At 37.0% G+C, this 15,311-nt stretch overlaps 2 protein-coding genes and 2 pseudogenes across 3 annotated transcripts; 3 read left to right on the forward strand and 1 right to left on the reverse strand.

Annotated features, from left to right (window-relative positions):
• Positions 1 to 3,490: 3,490 nt before the first annotated feature.
• LOC108857688 (transcription factor bHLH168) lies at positions 3,491 to 4,843 on the forward strand. Its single transcript, XM_018631708.2, has 3 exons — positions 3,491 to 3,822; positions 4,119 to 4,439; positions 4,566 to 4,843. Exons 1-3 carry the CDS (start codon positions 3,679 to 3,681, stop codon positions 4,632 to 4,634), a joined length of 534 nt encoding a protein of 177 aa, XP_018487210.1. The 5' UTR covers positions 3,491 to 3,678; the 3' UTR covers positions 4,635 to 4,843.
• A 2,488-nt stretch (positions 4,844 to 7,331) lies between these two features.
• LOC108838678 (glutamate dehydrogenase 1-like) lies at positions 7,332 to 9,838 on the reverse strand (annotated as a pseudogene).
• A 678-nt stretch (positions 9,839 to 10,516) lies between these two features.
• On the forward strand, positions 10,517 to 12,889 carry LOC108810111 (uncharacterized). 2 transcript variants are annotated; one of them, XM_018582246.2, is made up of 2 exons: positions 10,517 to 12,256; positions 12,570 to 12,889. In XM_018582246.2, exons 1-2 carry the CDS (start codon positions 10,566 to 10,568, stop codon positions 12,574 to 12,576), a joined length of 1,698 nt encoding a protein of 565 aa, XP_018437748.1. In that variant the 5' UTR covers positions 10,517 to 10,565; the 3' UTR covers positions 12,577 to 12,889. The 2 variants fall into 2 exon arrangements, with proteins under 2 accessions (XP_018437748.1, XP_018437755.1); XM_018582253.2 differs by lacking the exon at positions 12,570 to 12,889 and having other exon boundaries at positions 10,517 to 12,260.
• A 114-nt stretch (positions 12,890 to 13,003) lies between these two features.
• Positions 13,004 to 14,587, forward strand: LOC108843349 (4-substituted benzoates-glutamate ligase GH3.12-like; annotated as a pseudogene).
• The last annotated feature ends 724 nt before the right edge of the window (positions 14,588 to 15,311 follow it).

Consider the following 15,311-nt stretch of genomic DNA (forward strand, 5'->3'; position numbering starts at 1 on the left):
GCATTATAGTTTGGCCGTATAAGGCATAACCTATAAGGTTGAGACTTCAAAAGTCTATAAGCTTGGGTACACCACAAGAATACATGTATGAAAGATAAGATACATCAGGCCATATAAAGTGAGCATAGATATTCCCGTCTAAAGATGATAAAGGGTCATAATCCAGATATAGACCATCCTAAGATTTTATGAATAAACCACCACATACCTATGTGCCATCTAGGATGGAATACCTCATCTAAGGATGAGATGAAAATCGGGAATATATGTTGGATAAGAGAACATGATCTTTCTCCCACGAATTCAATGAGACCATGAGCCAAACAAAGGTGATCATATTGTGGCCAAGGTACGCGGATTACATACAAGATGAATCCGACTATCCAACATCATGGAGAAAGCTATAAGCTGGTAAATAGAAAGTGAAAGTGGAATGGTTTTAACCATCCAAGTCTTGGCAAAGATCCTCGGACCAGATATATATGTACTGGACGTCCATAAACAAAGAAAGAATGATAGCCAGACAGACCCGAAAGAATGACTAAGTCATACCAGCTTAGCACCACTATATAAATGTCCTAGTAGAGACATAATCAAGTTGCTGTAAAAGTCTATAGAAGATAGACCAGAATGTTCCATATATAATGAACCACGGATAGAAAAGTTAAGGTGCTCATAATGATAGATCCGGGTTCATGAAAGAGAAACCATACTAGACAATGAGATAAGACCGGCCGGTCCTAAGGTACAGGTATCATACAATGTAGCCTTGCAAACTACAAAGTATTCAATGATCCTGATAATAATAAAATCTCAATCGATTGTATCATGTCTAGAACGCGATAGAACGCGATGGAACATTATATAAGGTGTCGACACATACACACACTCATAAGTGATAAAGAGAAAGCACTTGAGCATAAGAGATATGCGAGGATCACTAACCCACGTAAGAGTACTCATAGAATGAGACGTGGAGTTAAACCCAAAGAATGTATGAGATGGGCGTATTGGCCAAATACATAAGTGAGACGCCATCTAACCAGTGAACAGATGAGTCTTGTGAGGAAAAGAAAATCGTGAGCAGTAGAACATGAAAGTACAGACAAGTGGTCGTACATGTTGCTACATAAAGCATTCAATGGAATGGCTTGATCACACAAGGATACTCACAGGGACTAAGGAACAAGGAAATAAATTCCTAATGTGGTGAATGCTACTACCCAATATCGAAATCTGGACATCTAAGAAAGATGTAGTAGACATTGGATATCTCACTGGATATAAAGGTAATATAAGATACCTTGAAAGATGAGAAAGAAGTTCTCATAGAACAACATCGTTCCTGCGTTGTTCATGGACTAAAATGCAGCTGCATGCGTGTATGTACACACGATATGATAAGACTAAGTGATGCTTAGTAGAAAGTTCTATAAGAACGTTTCTGATCAGTCCATATAGTAGTCAATATATTCCTTGTGTTTATACTTAAAGAAAGGATGATTAAGATGATTGATTCTTGGAAAGGCTATGAAGAGACTACGATGATCTATAGTAGAGATCATTAGCCGTATATGAAGGTTGGAATCTATGATCCAACATACCAAGAATAGATTGATCAAATGGTCTGAGAATCCATCAGATTCACGACCAAAGGGAACCATACCGACTAGGATCATATCCGACCTAGTTCGACCTTAATCATCATTGGTCCCGACCAATCCATCCCGTCCAGCTTGTTCCGACCAGTTCCTCTAGGTCTTAAATCCGACCTAAACCATCCAAGTGAGAGGAACGTCCTATTGACCAAAAAGTGGCTTAGTTTTGATTAAACTTCAAACTATAACACAATAGCCACTTCATGAACAGACCGTGGACATATACTAAAAGTTCATAAAGAGTTTTGGTCAAAGGATATGAATAAGATATATAGTGGACAAGAACATAATCCGGATGGATTATGGATGATGTCATGATCCGGACAGATCATGGACATACAAAGACATTCATGGTCGAATTTATCTAAGAGATAAACCATATGATCCGAATGGACCATGAATATCATGAAAGCATTTTGTTGATGCAGGTTACCAGTCCGATCCACACAGTGCTAAGTCCCAAACCGGCTATGTTTTCACATATGGAGGCACGACCATTTCATGGAGATCAGTCAAGCAGACTATATCAGCCACATCATCCAATCACTCGGATATATTGGCGATCCATGAATCAAGCAGAGAGTATGTCTGATTGAGACTCATGACACACCATATTCGGACAGTATGTGGGATCACAGATGGTAAAGACGAGCCGACCGTTCTTTACGAAGACAATGCGGCCTGCATAGCTCAGCTCAAAGATGGTTACATCAAGGGTGACAAGACTAAGCATGTTCTCCCCAAGTTCTTCTTCACCCACGATCTTCAGAAAGAAGGAGAGGTCAAGGTACTCTAAGTCAGATCCAACGAGAACTCAGCCGACCTCTTCACTTAGGCATTACCAACATGCACGCTCAGGAAGCTTATGCAGCAGATTGGTATGCGATCACTGAGAAGCCTTCAGTGATGTTCACTTCAGGGGAAGTAATGCGGCTGTACTCTTTTTCCTATCCATGGCTTCCCGTTTTTACCACATTGGGTTTTTGGGTTTACCATGGAAAGGTTTTAACGAGGCAGTATTCCAAACGCATTACAAACTCTAGACGGTTATGGCATTACAATCTCGGTTTTTAACGAGGCAGCATCTACGACGTTTTGAAAGCACTTCGACATATTGGACATCAAGGGGAAGTGTTATAAATATTGTAGTGATGTCCATATGGAAAGTCCTAGATATACTTGTTCCCCACTCCAAGTTAAGCTTTGTCTCCAAGCTATTGTATCCTATATAAGGAGATCATTATTCATGGAATAAGACAGACCAATTCCTCTCTTCTCTTATCTTCTCTTCTTTATTTACAACACTCGTCCTTTTATGTTGAATAATCTTTAGCTTTTCTAGCGGACCTGTGATCGGATAATAATTATGTGCACCGTATTTATTGAACATGGAATTGAATTGTTGTAGTGTCCCTTTCTCTATGTATTGGTAATAGGAAAATAATTTTTCTTTTATATGTGTCTTTTTTTTTGCTTGAATTTGTTTTATATATATGTCGACTGAATGAAGTAGAAGAAAAACTATATACACTTTCTAGCCATTGAAATGGTCTTTGAAATAATTTTGTACAAAATATATACTTTCTAGCATCTCATCACTGAACCAAAACTTATATAGTTTAAGTACTTAGATAAAAAAATCACCATGTAGTCAGGGTCCTAGAAATGTCTCCAACCATATATTTTACTTTACCGGATAAATAATCTATTTTCGGAAACTTTAGTATCTCGAACGTCTAAGAATGAAAATTACTAAAGTAAAAAGTAAAATTTACTTAGAAGGAAAGAAAAATTAAGCACGTTATAAGTAGTGTGTAAGCTCATGGACGCAATTACAAGTACCATGAATTTCTTTGAAAAACATCACTTTCCTTTAAAGTTTCGCAGCTCTTTCTATCAAAATTGAGATTTGTGACTCTCATCTGTCGCTCTCTCTATCTTTATGTATAAAAAGAGTGATGAGATGGATTTCAGAAGAGAGAAACATAGTAACATAATAAGAGCTTAAAGAAAGAAAAAAATGAGGAGGCAGAGGGGAAGAGAGATAGGAGAAGGAAGCTCAATGTCGTGGAAGGAACAACGAAACCTCAGAGAGAAAGAGCGACGAATGCGCATGAAACATCTCTTCTTTATGCTCTCCTCTCATGTTTCTCCCACTCATAGGGTCTGTTTCTCTCTCTCTCTCCCTCTCTCTCACTAATATCACTCTCTCTTTGTATAGTGCACCGTATATAGTTAAAGACAACCACTAGAAGAAAATAGTTTATTTCATCAAAAAATGGTCGTAAATTGTTATAAACAATAAAAATGTGTTCTTCAGGTTTAGAGTGCCAGGAAAAAATTCCATCGGTAATTCGTCAATAAAAATGTTTTATTGTAGTGTAATTATAAATCTTAACCACATTCATAAAAAAAAATCGGAAGTAATATTAACTTATGATTTTTGGTTGGCTCTAACAGTTATCAGTGCCTCAACTTATAGACCATTCGGCATCATACATGATCCAATTAAAAGAGAAGGTAAACAATTTGAGGGAGAAGAAACAGACTTTATTAGGGGAAGTCGAGAATCACTCTGAAGGGTCGACGTCCTTTAATCTGCCGAAACTCAGTATCTATTCGCAGGGTTCGATCATAAAAATGAATCTGATTATGGATCTGAACATAAAAAGAGTAATGCTGCATGAGCTTGTAAGTGTTTTTGAAGAAGAAGGAGCTCAAGTTATGAGTGCTAATCTTCAGAACTTGAATGATAGTATCACTTACACAATCACAGCTCAGGTACGTATTAGCACGCATCCACTCATATATGTACAAATACAAGCACATGCGTGTGTCAGTGTCACGTGCTTTTGATAATAGTTTTTGATTATGCATGTACGTAATCGCCTAAATGAATATTTGCAGGCCATCATATGTCGGATCGGCATCGATCCATCAAGGATAGAAGAAAGACTAAGGGATATCATCTTTTGATAAACTTTTTGAAGCATAATTATATTCCGAATTATTAGTTTAGGCGCAATATTTTTAGGGCGTGCTTTTACGGTTTTACCAATGTATAAGTTTCTTTTAAACAAGAGATGAGTATGTTTTAATTTGTTTTTGAGTTCTGTTATGTTAGCACGCGTAAGTGATTTTCTAAATTAAATTGGTTGATGATATAATTATTTCCTTAATGCATATTTTCGTTTGAGTACTTTGTATATCTATATCGACATAAAATTATTAAATAACACGATTCCTCCAAAAAGGGCTATTAGACAAGGACTGCTTGTCTAGTAAAAACTGATGTTTACGCATACATCATACATCTTAAAATACATGAAAATATTATGAATAAAATGTTATCAGATTTTCCTCTATGTGTGTACTAATATTTGTATTTCATAAATATGCAAACCACATGTTTGTTTAGTTTAATAAATATTTTTGGTCAAACAAAAATACTCCCTCCATTTCATAAAATTACATATTCTAGAGAAATTTTTTATTTCAGAAAGATCTATTATTACATTTTCAATGTGTTTTTTGTTTACTAATTGCAAACTTAAAAAAGTTAATTTAACTTATTAGATTTTTATTAGCTTAAAATTATGGAAAAAGAATAATCACAGAAAATTATGCGTATATAAATGAGATTATTATGTTTTACTAGAACCAATCTCCGCGCTACGCGCGGATAAGTGTTGTTTAAGTGCCGATTATGATAGTTGATATTTCTTGTTTGGAATGATTGTAATATTATTATAATGTTCGACCAAAATAATTTTAGAATATTTGGCAAAAAAAAATTGACGATAGTTTTTTGGTAACCTTTTGTTATGGTTTATTGACGAAGTTATATTTGAATGGAGCTTAATGTTCAACGCTTAATTACTATAAGTAAGTTTATTTTAAGGGTTATTTGTAAAATAACCAAAAAAAATTAAAATTAGTTTTTAAGAGAGAGATAGGAAGAGATAAGGGGAGAGAGAATGATATTTTGTTAGTTTATGAATTTTGGTTTTTTAGTTAGTGGGTACAATTTCTCTTTATTTTATTCCTCTTTCTAAAATTTCCGATTATGTCAATTGTGTTATTGGAATAAAATTGTGTCGCTAGTATTAAAGCGAGTAATAATTTGCATTTAATTATTAAGGAATATGGTTAGAATTCATTGTACACTTAAGATAAGTGTTTTTTTTAATAATTATATGTTTTTGGATTGTGAATTGTTACCACGATGATCTGGTATTTTAAATTTTAATTTGGACAAATAAATTATGTATACAAAAATAAATATACAAATGAATACATAGAATTAATAATAATTTTTAAAAACCCCAAAAAACTTGCAAGTGTGAAAGGTTTGTGAGGATGGATTTTAAAACTCATATTTTCTCAATTTGCCAGTTCAACTCAAATTTTAACAATATAGTAATGTTAAGTGAAGAGTTAATCTTCATCTGATTGTGTGTTTACGTTGTCTGATCATAAAATTTGATTCTTTCGGTTTTGATGACTGAGATTATGCTTAATCATCACTCATGCATTTAACAAACTTGGTGATTTTCTATGTGCATTCAATAAATAATAAATTGATATATATATATGAGCTAATGTGTAAGAACTTATACTATGTTAGTGACAAATATATTTTTGATATATTCTGGATAAAATTTGCTAGTGATTTAATATTGAATTAACTTTATTGTGACAAATATATTTTTAAATATTTCGCAAAAAAAAATTAAAATTAGTAAGTTTATTTTAAGGGTTATTTGTAAAATAACCAAAAAAAAATTAAAATTAGTTTTTAAGAGAGAGATAGGAAGAGATAAGGGGAGAGAGAATGATATTTTTGTTAGTTTATGAATTTTGGTTTTTTAGTTAGTGGGTGCAATTTCTCTTTATTTTATTTCTCTTTCTAAAATTTCCGATTATGTCAATTGTGTTGTTGGAATAAAATTGTGTCGCTAGTATTAAAGCGAGTAATAATTTGCATTTAATTATTAAGGAATATGGTTAGAATTCATTGTACACTTAAGATGAGTGTTTTTTTAATAATTATATGTTTTTGGATTGTGAATTGTTACCACGATGATCTGGTATTTTAAATTTTAATTTGGACAAATAAATTATGTATACAAAAATAAATATACAAATGAAAACATAGAATTAATAATAATTTTAAAAACCTTAAAAAACTTGCAAGTGTGAAAGGTTTGTACGGATGGATTTTAAAACTCATATTTTCTCAATTTGCCAGTTCATCTCAAATTTTAACAATATAGTAATGTTAAGTGAAGAGTTAATCTTCATCTGATTGTGTGTTTACGTTGTCTGATCATAAAATTTGATTCTTTCAGTTTTGATGACTGAGATTATGCTTAATTATCACTCGTGCATTTAACAAACTTGGTGATTTTCTATGTGCATTCAATAAATAATAAATTAATATATATATATATATGAGCTAATGTGTAAGAACTTATACTATGTTAGTGACAAATATATTTTTGATATATTCTGGATAAAATTTGCTAGTGATTTAATATTGAATTAACTTTATTGTGTCAAATATATTTTTGAATATTTCGCAATTTAATAGTTTTTATTTAGATTGTTTTCATATTTAGTTTCTAAATATTATTTTAAATATCTATTTCTATTAGCTACGTAGTTAATTAATTATTTTCTAAAAATTAAAGAGCATTAAAACTACCAAATCAACAATCAATCTTTTGTATTTCTTAACAAAAAAAAACAAAGAACAAATGTCATCTTGCAGGGATGAGGATATCACAATCCTCGACCAGTATCGAGTTTGCATCGATGGGATGCACACCATCAAACCCTTTAACACCTCTGTGTTCTTTGGTATAGTTAAGCAAGCTCTCGATATCAATACCATCCTTGTTCTTGATAGCTCCGGTAATGTCACTCACCGCAACTATCTTCCCACCTTGCTCACTTATCAGCTTTGCCGCCCATGACCCTACATTCCCAAACCCCTATAGAACCAAATACACTCGATCAAGAACCTTCTCTAACTCGCAAGGAGCTGTAATAAAAAACAAAAAAAAAGAAACTTCACCTGGATGACAAAACGTTGCACTGAGATGCTCTTGCCGTGCTCGTCAAGCAAAGATTCGGTTCCAAACATCACTCCTCTTCCAGTAGCTGCGTCTCTCCCGAGTGATCCACCAAGATCCTGCTCAAAAGATCATTACCATTCAGTGAATTAACAAAACAAAACCATGATTACAGCTACTTACAATGGGTTATCCAGTGACAACTGCAGGAGAGTAACCATGGAACTTAGAGTATTCATCAAGAATCCAAGCCATTGTCTACAAATTCACCAAGAAACAAAAAAAAAAAATTTAAAGATGACTAAAAGAAAGTAAAAAAAAAAACTTGATGAAAACGTTTAAAGAACCCGAGGACCAGTGCCCATATCAGGAGCTGGAACATCTGTGCGAATCCCAATGAGATCATGAATCTTCTGAGTGAAGACTCTAGTCAGTCTCTCAAGTTCGGAGACGCTGAGCTTGCTCGGATCACAACCAATCCCTCCTTTGGCTCCTCCGTACGGAATCTTAGACACTGCTGTTTTCCATGTCATGAGCTGAGCCAATGCGTTCATGTTAGAATAAGAACCCAAGAGCAAAGAAACTCTGCCTGAGTATATGAGAATGAGTTAATGTATGTTTCCAACTTGCTGTGCCGCATGAGAGTATGAAAAGTGTATAGATTTTATTTCACCTGCAGAGGATTGTTGAGAATGTATGCGTTTAGATCAGTAACTGCTACAGTCTCAAGTTACTGAACACCATCATACTTGAAACCATTTCCAGGGACGATTTCGGTCAACTCCACCTAAGCTGCGGTGTTTGATGTATTGATTTAATTAGCAATTATTTAAGGAGTTATTTTTTTTGGAAAACTGTATTGAGAGACACTTACTCAATGTACAGTTGATAACAGAACACAAAACCATGTCAAGAGACTAACTAACCTATCTCAACTGTTTAGCTATAACAGGGACACGTACCTGAAACTGTTCGAAGTAGTTTAGCACTACATTGTGCTCTCCAAATAACTTCACCTTTCATTGGCTTCTCTAAATCAATAATTAGCTCCAGTAATATAATCTTTCTGCAGCCGTTGGGAACTATAATTGCGATTTTTTCTCTTTATATTGCGAGATTAGCCTTCTTAAACAGCATCTGGTTCACCAAAAGATCACACGGGGTTAAACATAAAGCAACAAAGGATTTATGCCAGGCAAGGCTTTGATACCAGGCAAGGCTTTGATTCCACTAACTCATTTTATCCTTGAAACGAAAATCAATGTTTTTAATCAAGAAAACGACTTTATATTGCCTTTGGCCTTGATAACGTTACCTGAATATGGTTCTTCTTGCCCTGTGATGACCCTGAGCTAGCTTCAAACCTGAGGAAACCGCAGAAGAACAGTGATGCCCCGTGATGATCCTGAGCTAGCTTCACACCTGAGGAAACCACAGAAGCGCCACTGCTCAAGTTCTTTCTGGTTCGTTTCTTATCGGAATCTTGTTGGAAAAATGGTTTTGAGATGAGTAAAGCATACCTTTTTATAACTTGAGATGGATCTAATAAGATGATGAATCTGTGACTGGTAGATTGCTGGATCCGTAGGAAGAAGATGAAACATCTCGATCGAAACCCTAGAGTGGGGTAGCAGAGAAAAAAAAACAGGATTCAAAACAGAGAAAATATAAAGGCCAAGAGTGTAAACATGTTAGGCGAGACAGTACCGTAGCTGTAGCTTCTTCTGTTTTTCAATGGAGGTTTTCGATTATGGTTGATTGACGATCAGACGGAGCGTTTAATATAGAAGAAGAAAGAGGGGAGGTGGACCAAAACCATTTAAGAAGACTTTAAAGCTTAATAGATTGATTTCACAGACAATAGTCTATGAAACGGATGGAAGAAGAAGATGAACAGGTCTCACCATTGGAGAGAGCACGCGAGAGAGAAACGGCGGTTAGGGTATCCTCAAAAAAGTGAAGTGAGCTAATGGGCTAACGGGCTGTGACAAAAAACCAACTTCGAAGCCCATCCGAACTTTCGGTTCAAGCCCACCAGACGCAAGACAGTGACGACGTGGAGGTCTCCTGGTTTCTGATTGGTTGGAATTAAACTGATGATGTGGACACAGTATCCTTTGAGGTTATTCACCTTTTAATATAGTATATTGATTAATATGTGTAAAAATTTTAAAATATGTAAAGATAATCACAAACAAGTAATTGGTTTTAATTCAAATTTTATTTTAGAAGAGCCAGAAAAATGTAAAGGAAAAAGATAAATAAAACGTATAGGGTTGGGTTTGGCTTCTTTAGAAACGACAAACTAGTAGAGCTGAAATAAGAACAGTTTAATTTGTATCTATTCAGCCTGTATCTATTCTATGAGTTTTGATGAATAAGAACATCTTTGACCTCATTCAACGAGAAGCAAAAGAAAACACACATTTCACCACGTTTGATCTCACCACCGTCGAGGCGTCAACGGAAGAAACCTTAAGTGTTGCTTTCGGTTTTATTCGGTTTGACTTGTTATTATTTCAAATAGGGTCCGTAGTATTTTATCTTGGTTGCTGTTATGTATCCAAATAGGGTCCCTTGTTATCATTTCAAATAGTATATTGATATGTGATGAGAAATAGCCATGTAAAAGTATATGGCAAAAGTCAACAATCGAGTAAGACTAAGGGACGTAAATGTTTAAACACAATACTAGCGGGGTAAATGTGGAAACCAAACAAACATTAGGGTTTTATCTCCAAAGTTTCACTAAATTGCAATAAAAGGCAATTTCGAAACCCTTAAAAAGAGACTCTTCAGAACAGTGGCGCCTGCAAATCGCGAGAGAGAGATGGATCTGATTCAATCATACGACGGAGAAGCCGTCTCTTCCCCGGAATCTTCACCTCCCCGTATGCTAAAGGCGAAATCCTCGGCGCCGGAGGTAGACGACACGGCGCTCGCTCTCACGGTGTCCAACGCGGACCAATCGAGATCGAACCCGATCAACCCGACGCAGCACGCCGTGGTGTTCAACCCAACCTACGAGCAGCTCTGGGCCCCGATCTACGGCCCGGCCCATCCCTACGCGAAAGACGGGATCGCCCAGGGGATGCGGAACCACAAGCTAGGGTTCGTGGAGGACGCCTCGATCGGTTCCTTCGTCTTCGACGAGCAGTACAGCACTTTCCAGAAGTACGGCTACGCGGCGGATCCCTCCGGTACGAACTACGTCGGCGACGCGGAGGCGCTGAGGCAGAACGAGGGCGTTTCGGTTTACAACATCAAGCAGAGCGACCAGAAGAGGAGGAAGCTTGAGGAGGGGGAGAAGAAACCGGGGGAGGAGATCGAGGCGGAGGCTGAGAATCCGGCGACGGAGGCGTGGCTTTTGAAGAACAGGAAGAGTCCTTGGTCGAGGAAGAAGGAGGTTGTTCAAGGGGAGCTGACTGAGGAGCAGAAGAAGTACGCGGAGGACCACGCCAAGAAGAAGGAAGAGAAGAGCCAACAAGGTGAAGCTAAAGGAGAGCCTTACACGGATAAGAGCACATTCCATGGGAAGGAGGATAAAGATTATCAAGGGAGGTCGTGGATCGAAGCTCCCAAGGACGCAAAGGCGAACAACGACCATTGCTACATCCCTAAGCGTTTGGTTCATACGTGGAGCGGTCACACGAAAGGTGTTTCCGCTATTAGGTTCTTCCCAAAGCATGGGCATTTGCTTCTCTCTGCAGGTATGGATTGCAAGGTCAAGATTTGGGATGTGTATAACTCTGGGAAGTGTATGAGGACTTACATGGGTCACGGTAAAGCCGTGAGGGATATTTGTTTCTCTAATGATGGGACTAAGTTCTTGACTGCTGGGTATGATAAGAATATTAAGTATTGGGACACGGAGACTGGGCAGGTTATATCGACTTTCTCGACCGGGAAGATTCCGTATGTGGTTAAGCTGAACCCTGATGATGACAAGCAGAACATTTTGTTGGCGGGGATGAGCGATAAGAAGATTGTGCAGTGGGATATTAACTCCGGGGAGATTACTCAAGAGTATGATCAGCATTTGGGTGCGGTTAATACGATCACGTTTGTGGATAATAACAGAAGGTTTGTTACGTCGAGTGATGATAAGTCTCTCCGTGTGTGGGAGTTTGGGATACCGGTGGTTATCAAGTATATTAGTGAGCCTCATATGCACTCCATGCCTGCCATTTCTGTTCACCCGAATGGGAAGTGGCTTGCGGCACAGAGTTTGGACAACCAGATTCTGATCTACGGTACCAGGGAGAGGTTTCAGCTGAATAAGAAGAAGCGGTTTGCAGGGCACATTGTCGCCGGTTATGCATGCCAGGTTAATTTCTCGCCGGATGGACGGTTTGTAATGTCGGGAGATGGTGAGGGTAAGTGTTGGTTTTGGGACTGGAAGAGCTGCAGAGTGTTCAAGACTCTTAAATGTCACAACGGAGTATGCATTGGAGCCGAGTGGCATCCTCTGGAACAGAGCAAAGTTGCAACTTGTGGCTGGGACGGCTTGATTAAGTACTGGTAAGTAATCTTCTTCCAATCTACTTTGTTATATTGTCATGGTTATGGGTAAATTAAATGTAGCAAAGATAGAGTTTTTCGTTTGACTAGTGTATGTCTTAAAAGCATGGATCCCATTAGTACATGTTGCATCATAGTGGGTCATGATTTTGGGCTTGGGCAGAGAAATAAACAAGTTTCTCTGCTTTTATTCTAACTTTGTGTATTTACAAGGAAATATCTCTATGTTCCATGTTTACCAGCCATGTAACCAGCATGCCCCTAAATAATTCATTACAGTTTGGTGCTGATGTTTTGCTGTGCGCATTTGCAGGGACTAAGACAAGAGTCTTGTCACGAAACAGAGGCATCAAGGAGAAAGAAGTAGTAATGACGGATGGTCTAGCCTCGGATATACAGAATGCTCTGCATCTTTGGGATACAAAGTCCCTTTTTTTTTTTTGAGTTTCGCTTTCCTCTGTTTTTTAGATTCTTCAGTGTTGTAACGCTCTCTGTTTAATGGATGGTGTAGTCTGTAGAGGGACGACCAAAACAAATTTCAAATGCTTTGACTGTATCTTATAAAGATAGCATCTCAGACTTGAATATTCGCAGAATCTGTGTTATTTCCACATGCATCCTTCTTTTTACATATTTGACGCTTTCATGACAACGATGGATTGATTTCTTATTTTATTTTTAAATTAAACATTAAAGGTATTTCGATGGTTTTACGCAAGGAAAGGTAATGAGTTTTACCTTCCTTTCATCCCATATCCACAACTCCTTGTGGTTTGCCTCTTGCTCCTTCGATAACAAGCTTCATGAAGAGCGAATATTATAGGAGAATGGCAAACAATAGTATAAGCCCCGACCATATCAAACTGTGTCCGGACACCAAACAGAGTATGTACTGTCAACTTCTCTGTGGTCTTGTCCAGAGAGATGAGGTTGTAAGTGTGGGTGCTGTGTTCGCTTCTGTCTTGGTTCAAGTTATCCATTTTCTTCAAAATTACTAGAAAGAGTTGGCCAGTAACATCAGATGTGGCCATGTCAGCGAGTGGATCACCGACCTTAGTTGTAGACACACTCTCTCTACCATCCTCGCTGAGCCAAATCCATAATTGGCAGTTTTAATCGAAAACGTGTGCGGAAAAGAATCTTGGCAAGGTATAATTTCACAGCTGTGGCCTAAAGCCAAATGCATTGAAGCTACTGTTACAGGAAGTATGGCTCAATACATCCCAGCATTGGAGTTCTACTCTAACAATGAACTGCCTCTAGTCTCTAAAGTTTATGCATCTTCTGAAGCATTTTTCGGGTTAAATTTGGAACCTCTATGCAAACCACAACATGTGTCCTACACATTTCTAACAAACATGTCATACTTTGAGTTCATAGATGTTGATGACGATGGGGGCACCGCTGGGGAGATTGTTGATCTTGTGAATGTGAAGTTGGGTCACTACTATGAGCCCTTGGTCACAAACTTTTCCGGTAAGACCGTAAGAGTCCTTTTAAAATGTAATTAAACTGAAATTACATATATTTTTGGTTTTAGCTAATGTTTTTTTTTAATGTTGTTTGTTAGGGTTACACAGATGTAGAGCGGGAGATGTATTACAGGTCACTGGATTTTACAATACGGCACCTCAGTTCAGATTCGTACGTAGAAACAGTACGGTTCTAAGTGTCTATGTAGAGTCAACGACTGAAGAAGAACTGTTAGAGGCATTGGCTCGTGCGACTGTCGTTCTTGAATCTTCGGATTTAATGTTGACGGGGTTCAAATGCTATGCCGATATCTCCACTGTGCCGGGTCACTACGTTATTTATATGGAACTCAGAGCAAAAGTCAACTATAATAGCAGCACTGATGTTCTTCTACAACAACTTGATAACAAGGTATTGGTGGAATGTTGTTGCGCCATGGAGCAATCATTGAATGGTGCTTATAGGCTCTTCAGAAGCGAAGATGAACATATTGGAGCACTAGAGCTAAGAGTGGTGCAACAAGGAACGTTTGATTCTCTCATGGAGTTTTTTTGTCTCCCGAGGTGCTTCTGTATCTCAGTACAAGACACCTATGTGCATAAACTCTGCTGAGGCTTTAAAGATTCTTGAAGACAAGGTTCTTGCTTGCTTCTTTAGCGACAATTCCCCTTCTATCTGATCCAGATATACTATCTGTTTGGATATGATGATGACTACCACCAAAAACAATTAGTTTACAAGGTTTATATGCGTAGAAACTTTTTGTGTGGTTTTACTGTCTTTGGTGTGTTTTGAGTGTAATATATTTAAATGTTTTGTTTGGTCATGTATTGTATCTTCTCGTCTTTTTCGCTAACAGTTTGGTGTGTTATCATATAAATAAATAAATAAAACCGTCCGTTTTCTTAATACATTCCGATCACGGAATGCACTCCTAGTTCTTCTTGCAAACCTTTGAAGAAAAGACTTGCAAGGAAATGATATGTGAAGAAAGCCTAATTAGAGCATTGATCAATCTTGGCACGAAACCGGGAGTTTCTGTACAATACAGCTTTAATATGTTTGCTTACTCTCACGGAATAGCTCAACTACTTTTTTTCCAGATTTTGATCCTCAAAGCCAGAGCCGGACCTGTAACACAGGGGGGCCCCATTCAGAAAAAAAAAATTGATCAAAAGAAGTGTTTGATAAGAAAGAAATTCAAACGTTTTTGGACTGAGTTAAACAGATGATGACTTATTTATTTTTGTTTTAGTGTTACTTAAAGATTATCTAAATCCTAAGAACATGCATGCGGTTCATATTTGGTTCTCTCATGATTTAAAATATAAAAAAATAAATAGAAAGTAAATGCAAATGAAAAAGAGAAAGAAGAACCATATGTCATATTCTAAAGGTACAAAAATGAAATTTCGAACTCAGATTGAAAGATTTTTTCATAGAAACCTTTATTACATTAGTTATTCTATTATCCAGACCACTTTAAATCAAATTTAAATAATAAAATAGCCGTTCGTTGTTAAAAAAACAATTGGTTATAAGGACAACCTTATCCTGTGGTTTTTTAAAATAAGTTTTCTGA

The sequence above is a fragment of the Raphanus sativus genome, chromosome 1 (genome assembly GCF_000801105.2).
Source record: "Raphanus sativus cultivar WK10039 chromosome 1, ASM80110v3, whole genome shotgun sequence".
Classification (NCBI taxonomy): Eukaryota; Viridiplantae; Streptophyta; class Magnoliopsida; order Brassicales; family Brassicaceae; genus Raphanus; species Raphanus sativus.